We start from the raw sequence: 17,999 nt of genomic DNA on the forward strand, positions 1-17,999 counted from the left end.
GGGGAAATGGTGAGGGACAACAACATGAGAGATTTCTGAGAGTGCTCACCTAGATGAAAGACACTTGAACACAATACAAACTAAATAGAATGAGAGATTGTCGTGAGACTCTTAAATAGGAAGAGATATTCTGAAGATGGAGCAAGAGAGAGAGATTCTCGAAGACCTATTGGAGCAATAGGAGTGATTCTCAAAGGCCTATTGGAGCGAGAGATAAAGAGAGATGAGGCTTAGTCTGAGAAGCACTTGCTGAAATGGAGAGCTAGTCAAAGAGAACCTAGCCTCAAGTAGTTAGGGAAGGATCATTTTTTGCTTCTCTATAGCTGGAACAAATGAATAAGCTCCTTGTGTGCCCTAATATGTATTTTGAAAATAATTTTTCTATTTTAAAACATAAGTTAAGTTTTATATTAAAAGGCATACTACTTAAGAATTGAGGCATAAAATATGCGCCTTTATGGTCCAAGTATATGCAATGCAATAAAAGGCATACGCATTTTAGGGTTTACACATTTTAGAATGTGCCTCGAGGCATTTACGCCTTAAAAGAATGGAAGGCACACCTTAAAAATATTTTTCAAAGCACTACTCTTTTGTAACTTTTTCAGCTCTAGTGAATGGGGAGGCTAACTATTGGTTTTAAGTTTCTAGGGGTCTCAGATAGGGTGATCCTTTATCCCCTTTCTTTTTCACTTAGTGGCAGATGTATTAAGTAGGATGATTGATAGTGTAGTTGAAAGAGGCATGGAGTTGGGCATTAAGGTAGGTCACGAGGATTTGTCAATATTGCCTCTTTTGCTTGCACATGCTACCATTCTCTCTCTTTCTGAGGATATGAGCAGGTTTTCTAATACGATGACCATTTTACAGGTTTTTAAGTGTGGGGGTTAAGACCTTCTCTAAGTGGTATTGTGCATACATACATCATTGAGTTCTTTTACTAGGCCAGCAGGTTCCCATTACCTATTTAGGTGTCCCTTCACTCAGGGCAAAACCCAGAATTGATTTCTTGTGTGGCGTGATCTTTGAGAGATTTGCCAGGTGGAATGGAGCTTTCTTCACTTTAGGAGGTTGTATTACTCTTATTCATTCTTGTTTTTCTTATTTTCCTTGATTATTTATCCTTCGTTAAAATCCTAATAAAAGTGGCTTGGAGAAGTTAATGAGGGATTTTTTATGTTTGGAAGCTGGCAAATGGGATCTAGATCATCTAGTATGGTGGGCCAATGTGAGTAGGTTTGAAAGGGATGGAGGATTGGATCTAGTTAATTTAGTGTCTAGAAACATTTCTTTGGTGGCAAAGTGGTTATGGTGTTTTCCCTTAGAATCTAATTTTCTTTGGCATAAGGTAGTTCATAGTAAATTTTGAACTTCCACAAAATGGAGGGGATGCTAATATGGGAGTTGATATTAATTTACTGGAGCCCCTGGAAATTTGTGTTGCACATTTATTTTTCCTTCTTTCCCAGTGTTTGGCATGGAATGGGTAATGGGGAGAGAATTGGTCTTTAGGAGGATCTTTGGGTTGGAGAGGTGCCTTTGGCTTGTGTGTAACCTCATCTATTTCAGTTATTTACTCTTCATGAAACTCCTAGTTCTGCTTCCCTTGTTTTGCAAGGATAGTTTCATTTTGGGGGCATCTTAATGAGAAAGTTTAATGGGCTTGCCTTTTTGACTATTGTGTTTCTCTTTCGTGTTTCGTTGGAGCATGGGAAAAGATCTGGAGCTTAGATTCTTCTGGGTGTTCTCTTGCAAATCTTTCTTTTCTTATTTGATCCATGATCCTAATGTTATTCCATTTGTCCTTTATTCCTTTATTTGGAAAGCTTCCTACAAAGGTTAAGGCTTTTACTTGGATTAAGATTCTTAAGAAAATCAATACTAATGACTTCCTTTAGAAGTGATGACCTAACAAGACCTTGTTGCCGATGTTTGTGTCTTTTGTTTTATGATTGGGGATAATTGCTTACACTTGTTGTTTACATTGTCCCTTCATGTGGGTTGTTTGGAATAACTTGTTTCATACTTTTGGTGAAAATTGGGTGCTTTCTTCGGAGAAATTATGCACTATTATTTTTAGGGGGTTTGGAAATAGGAAAGAGAGGAAAGCATTGTGGTTTTATGCTGTTCTGGTTAGATTATTTAAAGGTGAGGGCACTTCTATCAGCATGCTTTGGAAGTGATTGGTGTTCCTTGCATGATTGCATCCCTTTAGTGTTTGGGAAATGGCTTCTTTCATCATGTGTCTCTGGTAACAGCGGGACTGTTTGGCATTACTTTATTAGAATTATCTCATAATTAATTTCTTATTGTCTAGCTTGTTTCCTTTTGTAATGGGGCGATATTTTGTTCTCCCTGTTTTTCTTTTCTTTTATTTTTCTTTTTTTTATTCCTTTCCTTCTCTAATATAATTCCTTGTCCCAACCGAAAGCTTTATTGAAGATATCTCTCCCAATTGATTCCTGACTTGACAAACAGTTGCAGTTTGTTTCTCCGGAACTATATTTCTAACAAAGTGACAATCTACTTCCATATATCTTTTCCTTTCATGAAACAGGATTAGAAGCGATGTACATGGCAGTCTGATTATCTCTAACAAAGTTACTAACTAATGAAAAGATTAAAAGAAAATTGAGGAATGTGCCAAACAGAGTTAGGGACTAAGAGAGCGTTTAACAGTTCTGCTGCAAACCATTAGGCAAGACGTTTCATCAGCATATACAACAGAATTCTTAATTGGCATGAGCTTGAAAAGAGAAGGAATCAGCATTGCTAGATATGAGCGGAAGCCCTGAATAATTGATTTAGGAACTTTATATGGCTGCCACCAAACAAAAAGTTTACATGGATATGCAAAGGTGGCACACTAGAGGTGGAGACTATTAGGTTTGTTGAAGCAGGGCATTATACTCCCCTGTAAGTGGAACACAATCATTGGACGACACACTAGAGAAACTGTTGGGATTGTCCACTCTGAGTTCTAAGAAGTCTTATTGTTTTTAGATGATTACATCACATGATATTTGCTCTTCAAAGGCTTCCCATGTTTTTCTTAACAAGTATTGGGATCTACAATTCCATTCTAAGCAGACTACCAAACACTGTTCATGCCTTGACAACAACTGTCTCTGCCTCTCTCTCTCTCCTTCCGCCATCACATCTTTTGCCACCATGGTTTCTCTGGAAACTACCTCTAGCATAACCTCTACCACGACTACCACTAATACCACCATGATAACTAGTGGAATTGACCAAAGCAGAACTACCTCCGCTTGTTTGAGCAATCAACATAGAAGGATTGTTTGATTCACGAAGGATTGTAGCGCACACATTAATCAAGGAGGAAATACTAACATCTCTGGCTAAAATCTGATTTCTGATAGGTTGGAGACTAGTACTCAGACCATTTAGGGATTTTTGAGGCAAAGAACTCTTCAATTTATCTCGTCAATGTATCCACGTTATTGATAAGTGAATAGTATTCTTCAATAAGAATCCCCTGAGGTGCATGACTATAGGAGTGGCTCTCTTGATCATTTCACTTAGCCTATGCTTCACATGTGAGTTGCAGATTGTTTGGAAGGAATGGGAGGTTGTGTGAGTGTCTCGTATCAGAAGGCATTTTTAGCATTTGGAGGCAGTTCAGGAGTAGTTGTGGGTTTCTGCCTCATCCTGGGCGGCAGGGGGGTGTGCAAATTGGGATGGTCTGAATCCTGGAAACAGCTGGTCTGCTCTTTATTAGATATTTCTACCACCGTTTTTTTTTACCGGGACAGGGTTGGGTTTCTCATGGATACCATTTGGAAAAGCAAAGTCCCTCTAGAAGTGATCTTCCTTCGTAGAAAGCAGTGCAGAATTATATTTATTTGAAGAAAACAACGATGGGATTTTGGCTGCTGGGTAGGTACTGCATGGCCAGAGAGGATGCAGAAACTAGTGGTGATGTGTTGATGCTTTGCTTAGTGGCTAGAGAGGTTTTGGGGGTGTTTGTTTCTTTGTTTGGAGGTCAACAGGTTATGCCATAGACAGTCTTGAGTTCAATGTTATTATACTTCTGGTTTGTGGGACTTGAGAGTGCAAGAATGAAGGTGGTTAGGCTTCTGCGTCCCCTTTGTGTTTTTGGATGTCTTTGGACATGTAAAAAATGAAAAGAAATTATCTTTATGGTTATTTTGGATTTTTATTTATTAATTTCAGAAACTAACGCATAATGGGAATGTATATTCAACAAGTTGATGGTGCCTCATCTTTTTAAGATTTCCACTCAACACAATGCACCTATCTGTTCTTTCTTTTCTTCGGAGGGGGGTTCTCTTTCTTGAGATTTCCATTTTTTTTTAAGGAATCTCAATGAAAGAGAGGTTGACGAACTCACCACCATGGTTAACTTTTAAGTGCTCTCCTCATATTCTGGTGAAGCTTGGGTGGCTCTGTGGGTTTCGACGATTTCCTGCAAATGAGCTATTTGAATTTTGACAAAACCTGAAAGGGAAGATTTTTTATAGAGATGGGCAATTTTCGCTACCTTGTGGACCTTTTGAATTGAGAGGAATTTGAGACTCTGCAGGCTGCACAACTTCCCCTCATTTGTTATTGGATAGGTTTGTTTGTTTTTTTTTTTTTTGGCCTCTTTTTGGGTTCTTTCTGGGGATGTCACTGTCAACCTTCAAGAGGTTGGAAGGCAGCTCTTTTGTAATTGTTTATTTATATATATATATATATATATATATATATATTTTGATTTCTTTCAAGGACATCATGTTCTCCTCGCTTGGTGCTTTGTTCTTCTCTTACTATATTTTCCCTTGTCTAAAAAACAAAATAAAAAAAAATAAAAATTCAATGAACTAAATGTAAATATATTGAATATTTATGAATGCCTTACTGTGTCTTTTGTATGTGATATATTTATTTGATGGGGGTGTTTTCCTTTCCCTGGAAGTACATCACTTACTGTATATTTAACTAAACTTTTTTTTTTATTGATTCTAATTTCTTATTTCAGTATCAAATAATAACAGTTGTGCTTTCATTTCCTTGTTTGTTTAGAGTCTGGATATCTTGGAAGAATCAAGTGACATTGTGGAAAATAAATCCATTGGCTTGTTAATTAGAACCATGGAATCGTTGAACTCTCTGAGGGAAGGAATTGTAAAGGGTCTGGAAAGTGGTCTTCGTAATGATGCTTCTGATGCTGCAATAGCAATGCGCCAAAAAGTAAAAAATTGTTTGCAGTCTTTAATTTTTATGCATAGTTTTATATTGAAATAGGATATTTAAATTGGAAGCTGGTATATCTGGTCTTCATGGCTCTTGCTTTTGTGCAGTGGCGTCTTTGTGAGATTGGCCTTGAAGACTATTGTTTTGTTCTTCTAAGCAGGTATATCTAATCTTGCTACTTTCTTGGGGCACATTTTTCTTCCTAGAAAGGTACACAGTCATATGTTAACGTCGAATTTTTGCCCTCGTTCTAATAGCTTAATCTTTTAGGCAAAGTGAGTGCTTAACATGGTGGTGTCAGAGCCAGGATAACAGGAGGTCCTGGTTTCTATTCTTGTTGCCCTCATTTATTGTGCACAGAAAACTATGATGAAACTTTGTTTCAACATCCATTAGTGCTGAGGCTTTTCACCCACAGTCTAACAGCTAAGCTTCTAGGTGAAGTATCTGCTTATCATGGTACCGGAGCCAGGATATGTGGAGGTCCTAGGTTCTATTCTTGTTGCCTGCTTTGATCATTTTTTGAAAAGAAAATTATTTTCTTCCCCGTTGAGGGTGTTGTTCATTGTCTTTCTCTCCTCATGTAGTCAGGCTGCATGTGCTGGGGATTGTTAAGGCTTAATGTGCATTGTTTGTCCCCAACCAAGCATTTAGGTAAAGTGGCTGTGTAACAGTTAGGACCAGCTTGTAAAATTACCCAAGGGTGTTTCAGTCTTCTTGAGTAATTTGTCACCCTTTCCGATTCTCTTCAATTTGAGGGAGAAAAAAAAATGGCCCTTGCTTCTCTTTTTCCTCCATATTCCTCTCCTCCCCACTCTAAATTAACCAATTGAGAGAAGTGGAGAGAAATTTATTTATTTTTTCATCTCTTCTCTCCAACCAAACCGAGTGTTAGTATTTCTTGTCTAGATATTGTCTAGTGTTTGTATCCATCATTTTATCTATGATTAGGGATCGTATTTTATTTCTTGAAGAATGGTTTAAAAAAATCTTTTTGTATGGTATGAGATGAAATTTTAACAGCATGCCTGTAATATGCATTTAAACTTTTATTTGTTGCACTGAACTAATGTTTGCTTTTGATGATCGGCATCTTCCTAATGATAGTGGATGTACAGTGTACTTGCCATCCATCTTGTTTGTAAATTTAAGGCTAGACTCTAGGGATTCCCATTATATGCTTATTTAGTGAATTTAGATTGATGAAATATAAATTTCTCGCTCCATTTTTGGGGTCAAATTCTGCAGCGTGTAGAAAATATAGCATGTTTAAGGGGAGAAAGGCCCAAATGAACTTAGAAGTACTGGCTTTTGGGGGGAAAAGTATAAGTAGTCAAAGATGTATACATCATTGGGTTCAAATGCAATTTTGGTCCCTATTAGGCCTTACAATTTACATTTTGTATGTATATATATATTAATTTTCAACAAAATGCTACACACGACACATGATGGGTGGTGGACCCATAAATGTATGATGTGATGCTGCCACATCCACATCACTTGACCTTGAATGAAGTTAGATGCATGCAAGGTCCTAACTTTCAATTTCGACTAAAATTTCAAAGCTCCAAATGTAAGGAAAAATTTTGATGGAAACTTCTATTTGGATTTGAAAAAATCATGCAGATTTGTAGTAAAGCATGGATTTTGAAATGGTTCATAGACATAATAATGTAAGTTCTAGGATTAATATATGTTACCAATTAAATGCATCTATCTTGTGTATAAGGTGCAATAGCTATAATATAATATGTGTATTAAACATGTTCAGTTAATATAAATGAAATTCATGCATCAATTAAATATTATTGGTTATACAAATAAAGACAATTTAGACATGAATGGTTAAATAAAATGTTGTTGTACTTGTAAGTTTGATTTTTCATATAATTTTGAAAGCCCTAGAGATAATAGTTTGTTTCAATAAAAAAAAGTATAAATTAAGAGAGAAATTTCACTAAAAAGTATAAATTAAGAGAGAAATTTCACTTTGTGTCTAAACCTCACATTTGAATTCCAAGGAAATTTCATTCTATAGTTGATTTCGTCAAGGTTTGCTAAAATCTCCAGATTTCGATAAATTTTGGATAATTTGTTGCAATTTTGACCGAATTTATGCAAGATGAAAATTGAATGCCATTCAATTTTGAGGATGATGGAAAGCGGAATTTTTTATGGAAATTTTGACGATTTTGTAGATATTTAAGACCCCATGGGTGCATGCTTGTCAATTCCCATGAAATTGTCTATTTTCCATTCGATTTTCCACCACCCTTGAAATTGAAAGGTGGTTGATTTCTATCTTGCAATTTTTATTATTTAAAAATATGACATTTTTTTTTATTTGATTAGTTAAATTGCACTATAATAATAAACAAATGCACCAAAATTTGCAAAAATAATTTGCGGTGCTAATAAACAAATACATAAATAAAACAATGAAATATATTATGTTAGATTATTATGCTACATTTTGTATGAAATTGCCATCTAAAAATTCAATTTATTACTAAATTACCTCTTAAATTACTCTCTTTTTTTTTTTAAAAAAAGAAGAAGAGGAAAACGTAAAAAAAATATTATTATGAGGCAAATATAAGAATTATAGCATTTAAGCCTTTCGAAATTTTAGTAAAAAATCTTGAATTAATACACTTTTTATTGCAACCATTAGAAAAGAAAGGCTTAAATAGAGGCCATATAAAATATCACTTAACTAATGCATAGATTCACAAAATCAGTCCTAATGAACTTCTTCAACACAACATCCCTTATAAAATGACAATCAACTTCAATATGCTTCATCCTCTCATTAAATATTGGATTACTAACAATGTAAATGTAAGCTTGATTATCACAAAACACATCGGCTTTGTGTTAGGATTCCCAAATCAATTAGATTGAGTAACTTGGATTGGGATGTTTGACATTTCTAATAGAAGTAGGGTTTCCTACCCTTTATATATGTAACCTTATGGCGCCTTTTCATTTAAGCAATAGCATATTTTATAGCTTTTGGCTTGTTTGGAGGCAGATCCCCTCGAAGTGATCAACCTTATTTTACCTTTCTATTTTCAATCCTTTCAATTTCCCTAATTAGTCTAAGATAAAACCCTAAGGTCTTATCATTTGGTATCAAGGACTTAAATTTCGATTTTGGCCCAAAGTACAGAAATTTGGACAGAAATTTTGATTTCGATGTCAATTTCAATTTTGTTTTGAAAGAATAACGGAAATAAGTAGTAAAGCATGGAAATCTTTGTGAAACTTTAGAAATGGTTAACATACATAATAATGTAAGTTTTAGGACTAATATATTACAAGTTAAATACATCTATGTTGTTTATGAGGTGGAAAAGTTGTAATATAGCATGTGTATCAAACACATTTGTAAGATAATGTACATTAAACATATTTAGGTAATACAAATGAAATTCATAAATCATTTAAATATTATTTATCATACAAATAATGATAATTTAGACATGAATAGTTAAATAAAATTTTGTTTTAAGTTTTTTTTTTCATCTAATTTCAAAAGCATCTGTAATAATCCTTTGTTTTGATAAAAATAAATAAAATAAATTGAAGGAGAAATTTCACTTCACTCCTAAATCTCTCATTTGAATCCTACGGAAATGTCATTGTATAGTTAAAATTTTGATAAGTTTTGCTAAAATTTCGAGATTTGATAAATTTCGAATGATTCCTTGAGATTTTGACAGATATTATGCAAGATGGAAATTGACTGCCAATTCGATTTCGAGTGTGACGGAAACCACATATTTCAATGGAAATTTTGAAAATTTCATGGAAATTTAAGACCATGTTTGGTGTTAGAGCCGTGTGGATGTCATAAACCTATCGACAGAAGCAAGATCTTGGGATTTTTTATCTTCACTCATATGCAATGGCCTTAGAAAATTTAGCAAAATCCAAGATAAAAGCTAGGCAAAAGGTTGAAATTAGCAATATGTTTAAGCCTCAATTTGAAGAAATCTAGACATTGCTCTCTAAACTACTCATTACATCTTCCCATAAACGGCAAGAAGATGATGCAACTATAGCTAATCGTAAGGAGCTGTTGTATGTGCACGAAGGAGGTTACCAAGGAGAGCGTGATCATGGTCCTTCTCTTATGAAGGTGGAATTTCCTTAGCAGGACGGTGATGACCCTATTAGTTGTCCGATTGTAGCCTACTCTATGAGAATAGTGATGGAGAGCTTGCCAAAATATGCTGAACTAGCCTTATTTTGGACTACCATACACGATTTGAGCGGTTATCAAATAGGGCTTAAGATTGGAATGAAAGAAAGCTAGTCGGTACTTTTATTGAATTTCTCTGACTTGATATTCATTGTGAGGTCAAAGTGCGTCAGCCACGGACTACGGCTGCTACAATTTCCTTTGCATGGTTAGAAGAAGAGAAGTTGGGAGAAGAATAGTGTCGCTCTAGCAAGGCCATTAACAATCAAAATGTCATTAACACTATCACACCACCCGCTCTTTGCAATCCTCTTTCCAAATGATTAACTAAGGAGGAACTTAAAGAGTGAATACACCAAATTATCATCAAAATAAAGAACAACATATTTCCTAGTAATAGGTATTGGCACCTAATTCATAAACCTCATGATGGTACTAGGTGCTTTGGACAACCCAAAGGGCATGACCGGCCACTCAGAGAGCTTTTCCTTGGTCTTAAAGGCTGTTTTCCATGCATCTCCAAGCTTGATCCTAATTTGGTGATAATCACTCTTCAAGTTAATCTTGGAATAAACTTTAGATCCAGCTATGTCAAGCATTCATCCAATCTTGGAAAAGAAACCTGTATTTAATGGTGATTGTTTAAAAATAAAAAATAAAAATTATAGCCCTGCTGTCCAGACATTCTCCAAGTTCCATCCTTATTAAGAGTGAGTAAATCTGGTATGGCACAATGACTTAGGCTTACTTGAATAAATCCCGTTCTAAGAAGTTCCCTAATTTGCTTTTGAAGCTCTTCTTGCTCCTTTGGGCTCATTTGATAGTGCGGCAAATTTGGTAAAGTAGCACTTGGTAAAAGATCAGTTTGATGTTGTATATTTCTCACGGGAGGGAGTTCGTCAGGTAATTCATCTGGAATCACATCTTTGAACTCATTAAGAATCTCTTTGACATTCTTAATGGTTATTTTAGTCATTTAGTATTATTAATGTGTCAGTGTTATGTTAATAAGTAAGAGTCGGTAAGGGTATTATGGTCATTAGATTGTACCCCTACCATATTGCCAAGGCTGCCCAAGAGGAATATGACATGCATCCATGGGAGCCACATCACAGTGACCATATTCTTTAAAGTAACTAATTGAGAAATCAACAAGACATGTTGAAGAGACAATTGCCTCATTTCCTTTGTTGAACCACAAATCTGGTATTGCTGTGAATGTCTTTCAGTTTTTCAATCCCAACTTGTCTACCATCTCTTGAGAAACCAGATTCGAACTGCTCCCATTTTCATCAAGTTGCAAAGCTTTCCATTAGTAGTACTTCTAGTTCGGAAGATATTCTTAACTTCACTTGTTGCTGCTGGCTGGAGGGCAAAGGAATGACCTTCAAATGACTAAAGACTCACCGCGGACATCTCCCTCAATCCCTTGTTCTGCCAAATCATTTTCAGCTTCTAGTTGCTGTTCTTGGTTCTGCAGTTCTCCGAACATCTCGACTGTCACATATACACCTCTATCACCCCTATTTCTTCTTCCACCCCTCGCAGCCATGAACCCACAAGATCAAACTTGCTCTGATATGAATTTGATGTAAATTGGCAAAGGAATATAAGAAAAAATTCAGAAATAAATGCTGAGATATTAGGATGGTGTTTTGGCTACTTTCTTTGACTAACTAACTACGAAATCCATAAAATAATGAAGAGATGACTGCTGTGAATTTCAGTTAAACAAATAAGACAATTTTTGAGAACCACAGCAACTTAATCTTCAAATCAGTACCTGTTTTGGCACTGTTTGAGAACAGTAACAGTGGCTTTCTACTAGCCTCTCACGCCTTTAGCAGCGATGGAGGGATTCGTAGATGCCGTAGGGTCCAATCATCAAAACCCAGCCTCCAAATCTTCACAACACTAGCTGGTGTGGAGCAGATCTCTGGGGAGAAATCTTCTCAAGGATAAATGCGCAAAAAAAGAAAATCCTCCTAGAAAATTGGTTGAAGACTCTTATTTATACTAATCCTGAAGCTTCCAACAGAAGCCAACTGCTGTTTTGCACATAGCCCCTCTAAAAATCACTTACCTTCTAACTACAATCACAAAAATACCCCTGAATATTACAAAATGACCCCACCCCCACAAAGCTAATTTGACAAAAAATAACCCCTCAAAATTCATGAAATATAAAAGTACTCCTAACACCCATAAATAACAACACTTGAAATTAGCAGAAAATTAAATTTATATCGCAGGATTGCATCAGTGAATAAGATTTTTTGACATGAGTTGAAGGCTTCTTTTTGTATGCTGGATCTGATATAAGACTGCCTAAAAGCTGGCCCAGGTTTATGGAAATATTAATATGCCAAGCCTGACCAATTCCAAACCCATGCCATTCCCCTTGGATTTGCAGGTCCCGTCCCCATTCTTCATGCTACTCACCCCATTCCACCCCATCTTCTCCATCTGGTCATCCTGCAATGAAACCCTAGCTGCATCCGGATGCAGTGCAGAACTAATATTATTCCAGAAAACATGCTCAACTAAACACTCTTATTGACTGTGATGGAACCCTGCCCAAATTGATCTTATTCTGTTTTGTATGTTTCTCTTCCTTTTAATTTTATTCATATATGATTTTTGGTGAGATTTTCCTTTGGTTAATGTATTTTGAACTCTTGTGCATAGATTCCTCAATGCACTTGATGCTGTCGGAGGGGCTCATTGGCTTGCAGAGAATGTGGAATCAAGGAATGTAAGCTCTTGGAATGATGCACTTCGCTCACTCATTGTTGGCATTCGTCATCTGGTCCTGTCTGGTTGGAATACTGAGGAATGTACTGCAATTGGAGATGAACTCATTGCATGGAAAGAGAGAGGTCTATCTGAAAGGGAAGGTATCTCAACACTCAAACATGTACTTAAATTGTTTGACTAAGCAAGGTGGTAATATTTCCTGCCTAAGCATGCCTTCATTTTTCTTGTGCCATTGTCTTATAAGGCAGAGAAGATGGCAAGATAATATGGGCATTAAGGCTTAAAGCTACTCTTGATAGAGCAAGGCGTTTGACTGAAGAATATTCTGAAGCACTCCTCCAGATGTTTCCTGGAAAAGTGCAGGTATAAATTACGTGTCTAACACTATAATTTAATGCTTATTTAATGTGTCTTAATTCTTCTGAATTCAACAGAGACATGCTCAGTAAACATTCAGATGGAGTTCTCGCTGGTAATTTTTTTTTTTCTATGTATTTTTCAGATTTTGGGGAAAGCTCTTGGTATTCTTGAAAGCAATGTCAGGACGTATGCAGAAGCTGAGATTCGTGCCAGGTGTGCTAACATCTTCTTTCCTTTTTTTTTTTTTCTGTGTAGAAGGGAAAGAATTCTCTGCCTCAAATATTTGTGCTAGATATTGCTAGGTTATAATATTGCTTGAAATTAAAACTACTGGAGTTCCTTGGACTCTGCATCTGCATTATCAATTAGAAGTTTGATTCGCATCTGATTCTTGACTCATGAATGTCATCCACAGTGTCATTTTTCAGGTTTCAAAATTGTGCACTCTCCTTTTAAAAGCAGTTAGAACTATACTTGGGTCACAGGGTTGGGATGTTCTGGTTCCAGGAATTGCTTTTGGGACCTTGGTAGAGGTATGCTTAATTGATCTTGTAGTAAGAATTTTATTAATTACGTAGATGCTCATGCTTTATATTCTTCATAGTGCAGTTCAGGCAACAATAATCTTGAGATGTGCAGGGCAATTTAAAAAACAGAAGACATTGCGTGAGGTTAAATGTATGAAATTTAAAAATCTGCTGTAAGTTTCATTATTTGATCACCCAAAAGTGGAAATTATATGGAAGTTTCTAATTGAAGAGTTGATATTGGGTTTAGCCAAAATATTGTGCAACCTAAAATTGTTGATGTTCTTGATGTGCAAAGATAGAGGGAACAAGTAATACTGAATTTTTTTTTAAACCTTAATCCACTAATTTGTTAGAATTTAGAGCTTGTGTAATTATTTTATCAATGAATGTCTTCTTATTTGAACTGTTACCAATCACTTTAAAATGCTCATTATTCAAGCTGATGGATATATAGATAAACGTGAATGTGCTTGACACATAAATACTATTGTTTGTAAAATATTTTTGGTTGTGTACTTTTGGTTCCTTTATTTGCATTGCAACACTTTGTTCTACTTTTATTTGATGTATACAAGTCTGAGTTTGGTAGACTTCAGGTTGAGAGAATTGTCCCAGGGTCAATACCATCATCTATCGCTGGATCTGTTATTCTTGTGGTCCACAAAGCTGATGGCGATGAGGAGGTTTGAGCTATATATCATCATTTTATTTATTTGTATTCTTATATAACTTTAAAGTTTGCACCCAGGGTGTGTATATGAACATTCTCCATTTATGCATTGGCAGGTTACGTCTGCTGGGAGTAACATAGCAGGAGTTGTTCTTCTGCATGAGCTGCCTCACTTATCTCATCTTGGTGTTCGAGCCCGACAGGTGAATATTATTTTCTGTTGTTTCTTAGAATGATGTATTTATCAATTGAAGCTTGAAAAGGAAAAATAAAATCTTCTAGCATTGATTTTCAGGAAGAGGTTGCTTTTGTAACCTGTGAAGATGATGATAAACTTACTAATATCCGTGAGCTTATTGGAAAATATGTGAGGTTATTTTTTCCATACTTATGCTTGTCCAGAATCAATTATTTGTCTCCATGAAAATGGTTTGAGGTTTGATTTGTAGTGTTGTTTAAATGTGCATCTTCTGTCTTGCATGTTGATGTTTTCCTTTGCGATTTCTCTGCATCCTTCCCCATCTCTGGTGGATTCTCCTCTCTTTCTATCTGTTTTCCCCTTGTTCACCCATTCAGGTTTGAAGCATCCATAGCAGGTGTTATGTTAAGTCCATCTTTGTCAGAGAATTGCAATGATGAAGAAAATGTGAGAACTTTTCCCGATAATGGTTCATCAACTGTTGAATCCCTTGATCCTCGTGATTCTTCCCTGTCTGCAGTCGAAGCCCTTACCAATCAGGTACAGCTAAGTTGCTTCCTCTATGATCATCCACATTCCTAACACGTCAATTACCTTCTGATTATATTTGATTTGATTTTCAATGTAAATGAACTTCTTTTGTTCAGAGTGTTCCTGCTCGTGGCATCATACCTCTTCTTCATGCAGAAACTCAGACTTCTGGTGCAAAGGCTTCTGCTTGTGGCCGCTTAGCTTCTCTGGCTTCCATTTCTAATAAAGGTATTATCTTGATCTGAACTCCGAAGACTTATCTTTCCTAGGAGAAATTTTGTGCATCCATTTCTTGTATGTTGCATTTTGAAATTTGAAATGACATTGTCAATTTATAAGTCCTGTTGAGAACCTTCAAATAGTGTAGGATTGTGTTAAGTATTAGTTGAAATGATTATAATTCCCAATGGATATGACAAAGTTAATTTTTAACGTAGTAAAAAAGTCAGGCTTTGCGAACTTTCTGATGTTAAAAATTTTTCATAATAATAACAGGCAATATTTTGAGGGTATCTTTGATTCAAGTTTGAACCTTGTCATCAAATATTTGTTTCTTTTTTCCTCAGCTCCTTTCACAACCCATAGGTTATAAAACCTCTGGGATTAGTCATGTGAGAAGTTGGATTGGCAGTTCCAAACTCCAAAGAGCATAAGTTAATGCTTTTTTTTTTTTTTGGAATTTTTAGCTATTAATAATGAATAGGAGAATTATGTGGTTTTTCCAGTAGAAAAACTTATGCTCATTGATATGATTCACGATTATATGAGTTATTATACTTGTGAGAGCACTTAGGATTGACTTCATTAACTCGACAATCCAATTGGTAAAAGTAACTGCTAATTATTTAATCAGCAAGCCTCATAGAAATGCAATATGCGTAACACTCAAGTTCATTAATTGTTTATAACATCTCTCTATATGTATTTTTGCTCTATGAATGTTATTTGATAGCTTGAGATACATTTTTGGCTCACTACATAACATCTCAAGCTTTTTTTTTAAGATAATAAAAGAAGATATATTAATAGAGAAAGGGAATACAAACAAGATAGGACAAGAAATTCTCATAGAAAATAAAAACAAAGATTAAAGACAAACCAAAACTACAACTTTTAGGTCCCATCGTGACTTAAAATGGATTCAAACCTCTTGTACTAGTAGATCTTGGGTTCAGGTATTATTATCTGTGTTTCTAGTGCTATGTTTGTGGCAGTGCACTCTGTTCTTATCAGTGGTTATTTTAGTCTTTTAAGTATCATTAGTGTAATAGTGTAATGTTAATAGGTGAGAGTTAGTAAGTGTATTGTGGTCATTAGATTGTATTTTGATTTGTATTATAAATAAAGAGAAGATCTATCGATGTGTTAGGTCTTTTCATTTTACCAAAAACCTCAACATGGTATTAGAGCAAGATCCAACCTAAACCCTGCCACTCAACTAAACTTATCCTTTGCTAGAAAGCATCCTCCGGTGGCTGCCCTTCTCAGAACCCCCACAACCCTTCAATATTTCACAAACCATATAGCCTAAAACAGAACCCTTCAAACTATAACTTTGCAAAATCCCATCACTGAAGACCATCCCCTTGCCCCCAGTCCGGACCCCACCTGCAGTGCTTGAGACAGTTTCCAGCCACCGTTTTCTGATTTTTTCCTCAAGCATGTTCTGATTCTTTCCATAGACCATAATATCAGGTTGTTGGGCAGGCGTTGTTTTTCAAAGATCCAACCTTTCTTGACCATGCACTCGTGGCAATCAGTTAGTTGTTGTTCAGTGTTAGTAAAGGTCATTGTTGGGTCTCTTGGAGTATTGGTAGTGTTCATAGGTTGATTTTGTGAGGCTGTGGCAGTGTTATGTCAGTTTGTTGTTTACCTTGTTCATGGTTATTCCGGTTAGTTTGATTTGTTCCTCTGGTTTGACAGTGGTCTAGTTTGTGACATAATAGTCAGAGGCGCGAGGCGAGCCGAGGCGCAAAGGGTCTTTGAAGCCGAGGCGCACAATTATTAAAATGGTGTAAAATGTCTATTTGGGGTAATTTATATATGAACATATGAATATCTAGTAATATTAGAATTTAAAATGCCAAAACATTCAACAACAAAATTGGAAATTTAATAAAATTGCCAAGACGAAGCCCAAAAGCATCAACAATTCAACATAGTTCAACATCAAAAGAAAAGAGTACAATAAAAGATTTCAAAGTATAAAATCTAAAAATCCTCCTCAATCATCACTCATCACTCATCACTCATCATCAACTAAGTTGGCGAAGATATCATCATCTTCCTCTTCATCATCAGAACTGTTTTCTCCAACATCTTTTTCCTCTTCCGTATCCTCTGCACTTTCCACTTGGATTTCATCCTCATCTACAAGTTCCAACATTGTGGTCCGACCCCTAGCACTGGTTGCACTACTAGATGAAGCTCTTCCTCTTCCTTTAGACGATGATGGCATATTTGTACTTATTCTTGATCTAGTGTGATGCAGGGGGTTATTTACTATAGCAGCTCTAGCAACAGAATCCCAAGTCAAATTATCATCTTCAAACACAAGTTCATCATCCTCATCAGAATCGCCATCCATCCTACCAATCAACCACTCATTACTATCATCAATGTCCTTTAGGAGGATGGGATCAATGGTGTCACGTTTGTCGTATCGACGCCTCAGAGTTCGATTATATTTCACAAATACCAAATCATTCAAGCGTTACTGGGATAACCTATTTCTCCTTTTGCTATAAAGCTGCAAAAAGTTTAAAGTAATATGGTTAATAATGATTCTAAATAGCAGTAGATTGGTAGTTCTTGTTCTTTAATAATTAATCCATAATATACTAATGACTTACATGTTGGAATATGCTCCAATTTCTTTCACAGCCGGTAGCACTACACGTGAGGCTAAGAATTTTCACAGCAAACTTTTGCAAGTTTGGAGTTGTTGATCCATATGCCATCCACCATTGCGCTGTTATAAAATAAATTTTAAATGAATACCTACTAGGTAAATAGAAAAAATAATTTTAAAAAAGAAAGAGGTAGTACAAATGCCACTTTACCTGGTGATTTTGTCTTCCTTTGTCTCATTGCCAAACTAATTCCAAAGACGCCACTAGCGGCATTGTATTTTTCCAACTCATTTGAAACTTTATCTTGCATTTCAATAGTTGGCAGTAACCTTGCAATACATTTGTACAAACCCGTCATAATTTCATCTTGCAAAATGTTGGGGTTTGAATAGAAAAATTCTGGATTCAAGTTGTGTGCAGCTGCATGCAACGGTTGATGGAGTTGGCATCCCCACCTCGTATCAATAATTTCAAATGCCTCCTTGAATTTATCCTCTCTCTCACCAAAAGCCTTAGCTATGGCTTCTTTAGCCCTATCCATTGCTTCATAAATGTATCCCATTGCAGGTTTCTTTTCCCCATCAACCAAACGGAGTACACGAACAAGTGGACCTGTTAACTTAAGAGCATAGACGATGGTACTCCAAAAAGTAGGCATCAAAACAATAGT

The 17,999-nt window shown here is 35.9% G+C and overlaps 1 protein-coding gene across 1 annotated transcript in view; it reads left to right on the plus strand.

Moving 5' to 3' along the window:
- LOC131150473 (phosphoglucan, water dikinase, chloroplastic) overlaps window positions 1–17,999 on the plus strand; it is a 74,071-nt gene that overhangs the window by 39,574 nt on the left and 16,498 nt on the right. Inside the window, exons 8-18 of the mRNA XM_058101201.1 lie at window positions 5,050–5,217; window positions 5,328–5,380; window positions 12,119–12,327; window positions 12,432–12,550; window positions 12,690–12,760; window positions 12,963–13,080; window positions 13,674–13,760; window positions 13,864–13,950; window positions 14,043–14,119; window positions 14,324–14,486; window positions 14,594–14,705. Coding sequence (XP_057957184.1) covers window positions 5,050–5,217; window positions 5,328–5,380; window positions 12,119–12,327; window positions 12,432–12,550; window positions 12,690–12,760; window positions 12,963–13,080; window positions 13,674–13,760; window positions 13,864–13,950; window positions 14,043–14,119; window positions 14,324–14,486; window positions 14,594–14,705 — 1,264 coding nt within the window. The remainder of the gene's footprint in view (window positions 1–5,049; window positions 5,218–5,327; window positions 5,381–12,118; window positions 12,328–12,431; window positions 12,551–12,689; window positions 12,761–12,962; window positions 13,081–13,673; window positions 13,761–13,863; window positions 13,951–14,042; window positions 14,120–14,323; window positions 14,487–14,593; window positions 14,706–17,999) is intronic.

Source organism: Malania oleifera, chromosome 3 (assembly GCF_029873635.1).
Source record: "Malania oleifera isolate guangnan ecotype guangnan chromosome 3, ASM2987363v1, whole genome shotgun sequence".
Classification (NCBI taxonomy): domain Eukaryota; kingdom Viridiplantae; phylum Streptophyta; class Magnoliopsida; order Santalales; family Ximeniaceae; genus Malania; species Malania oleifera.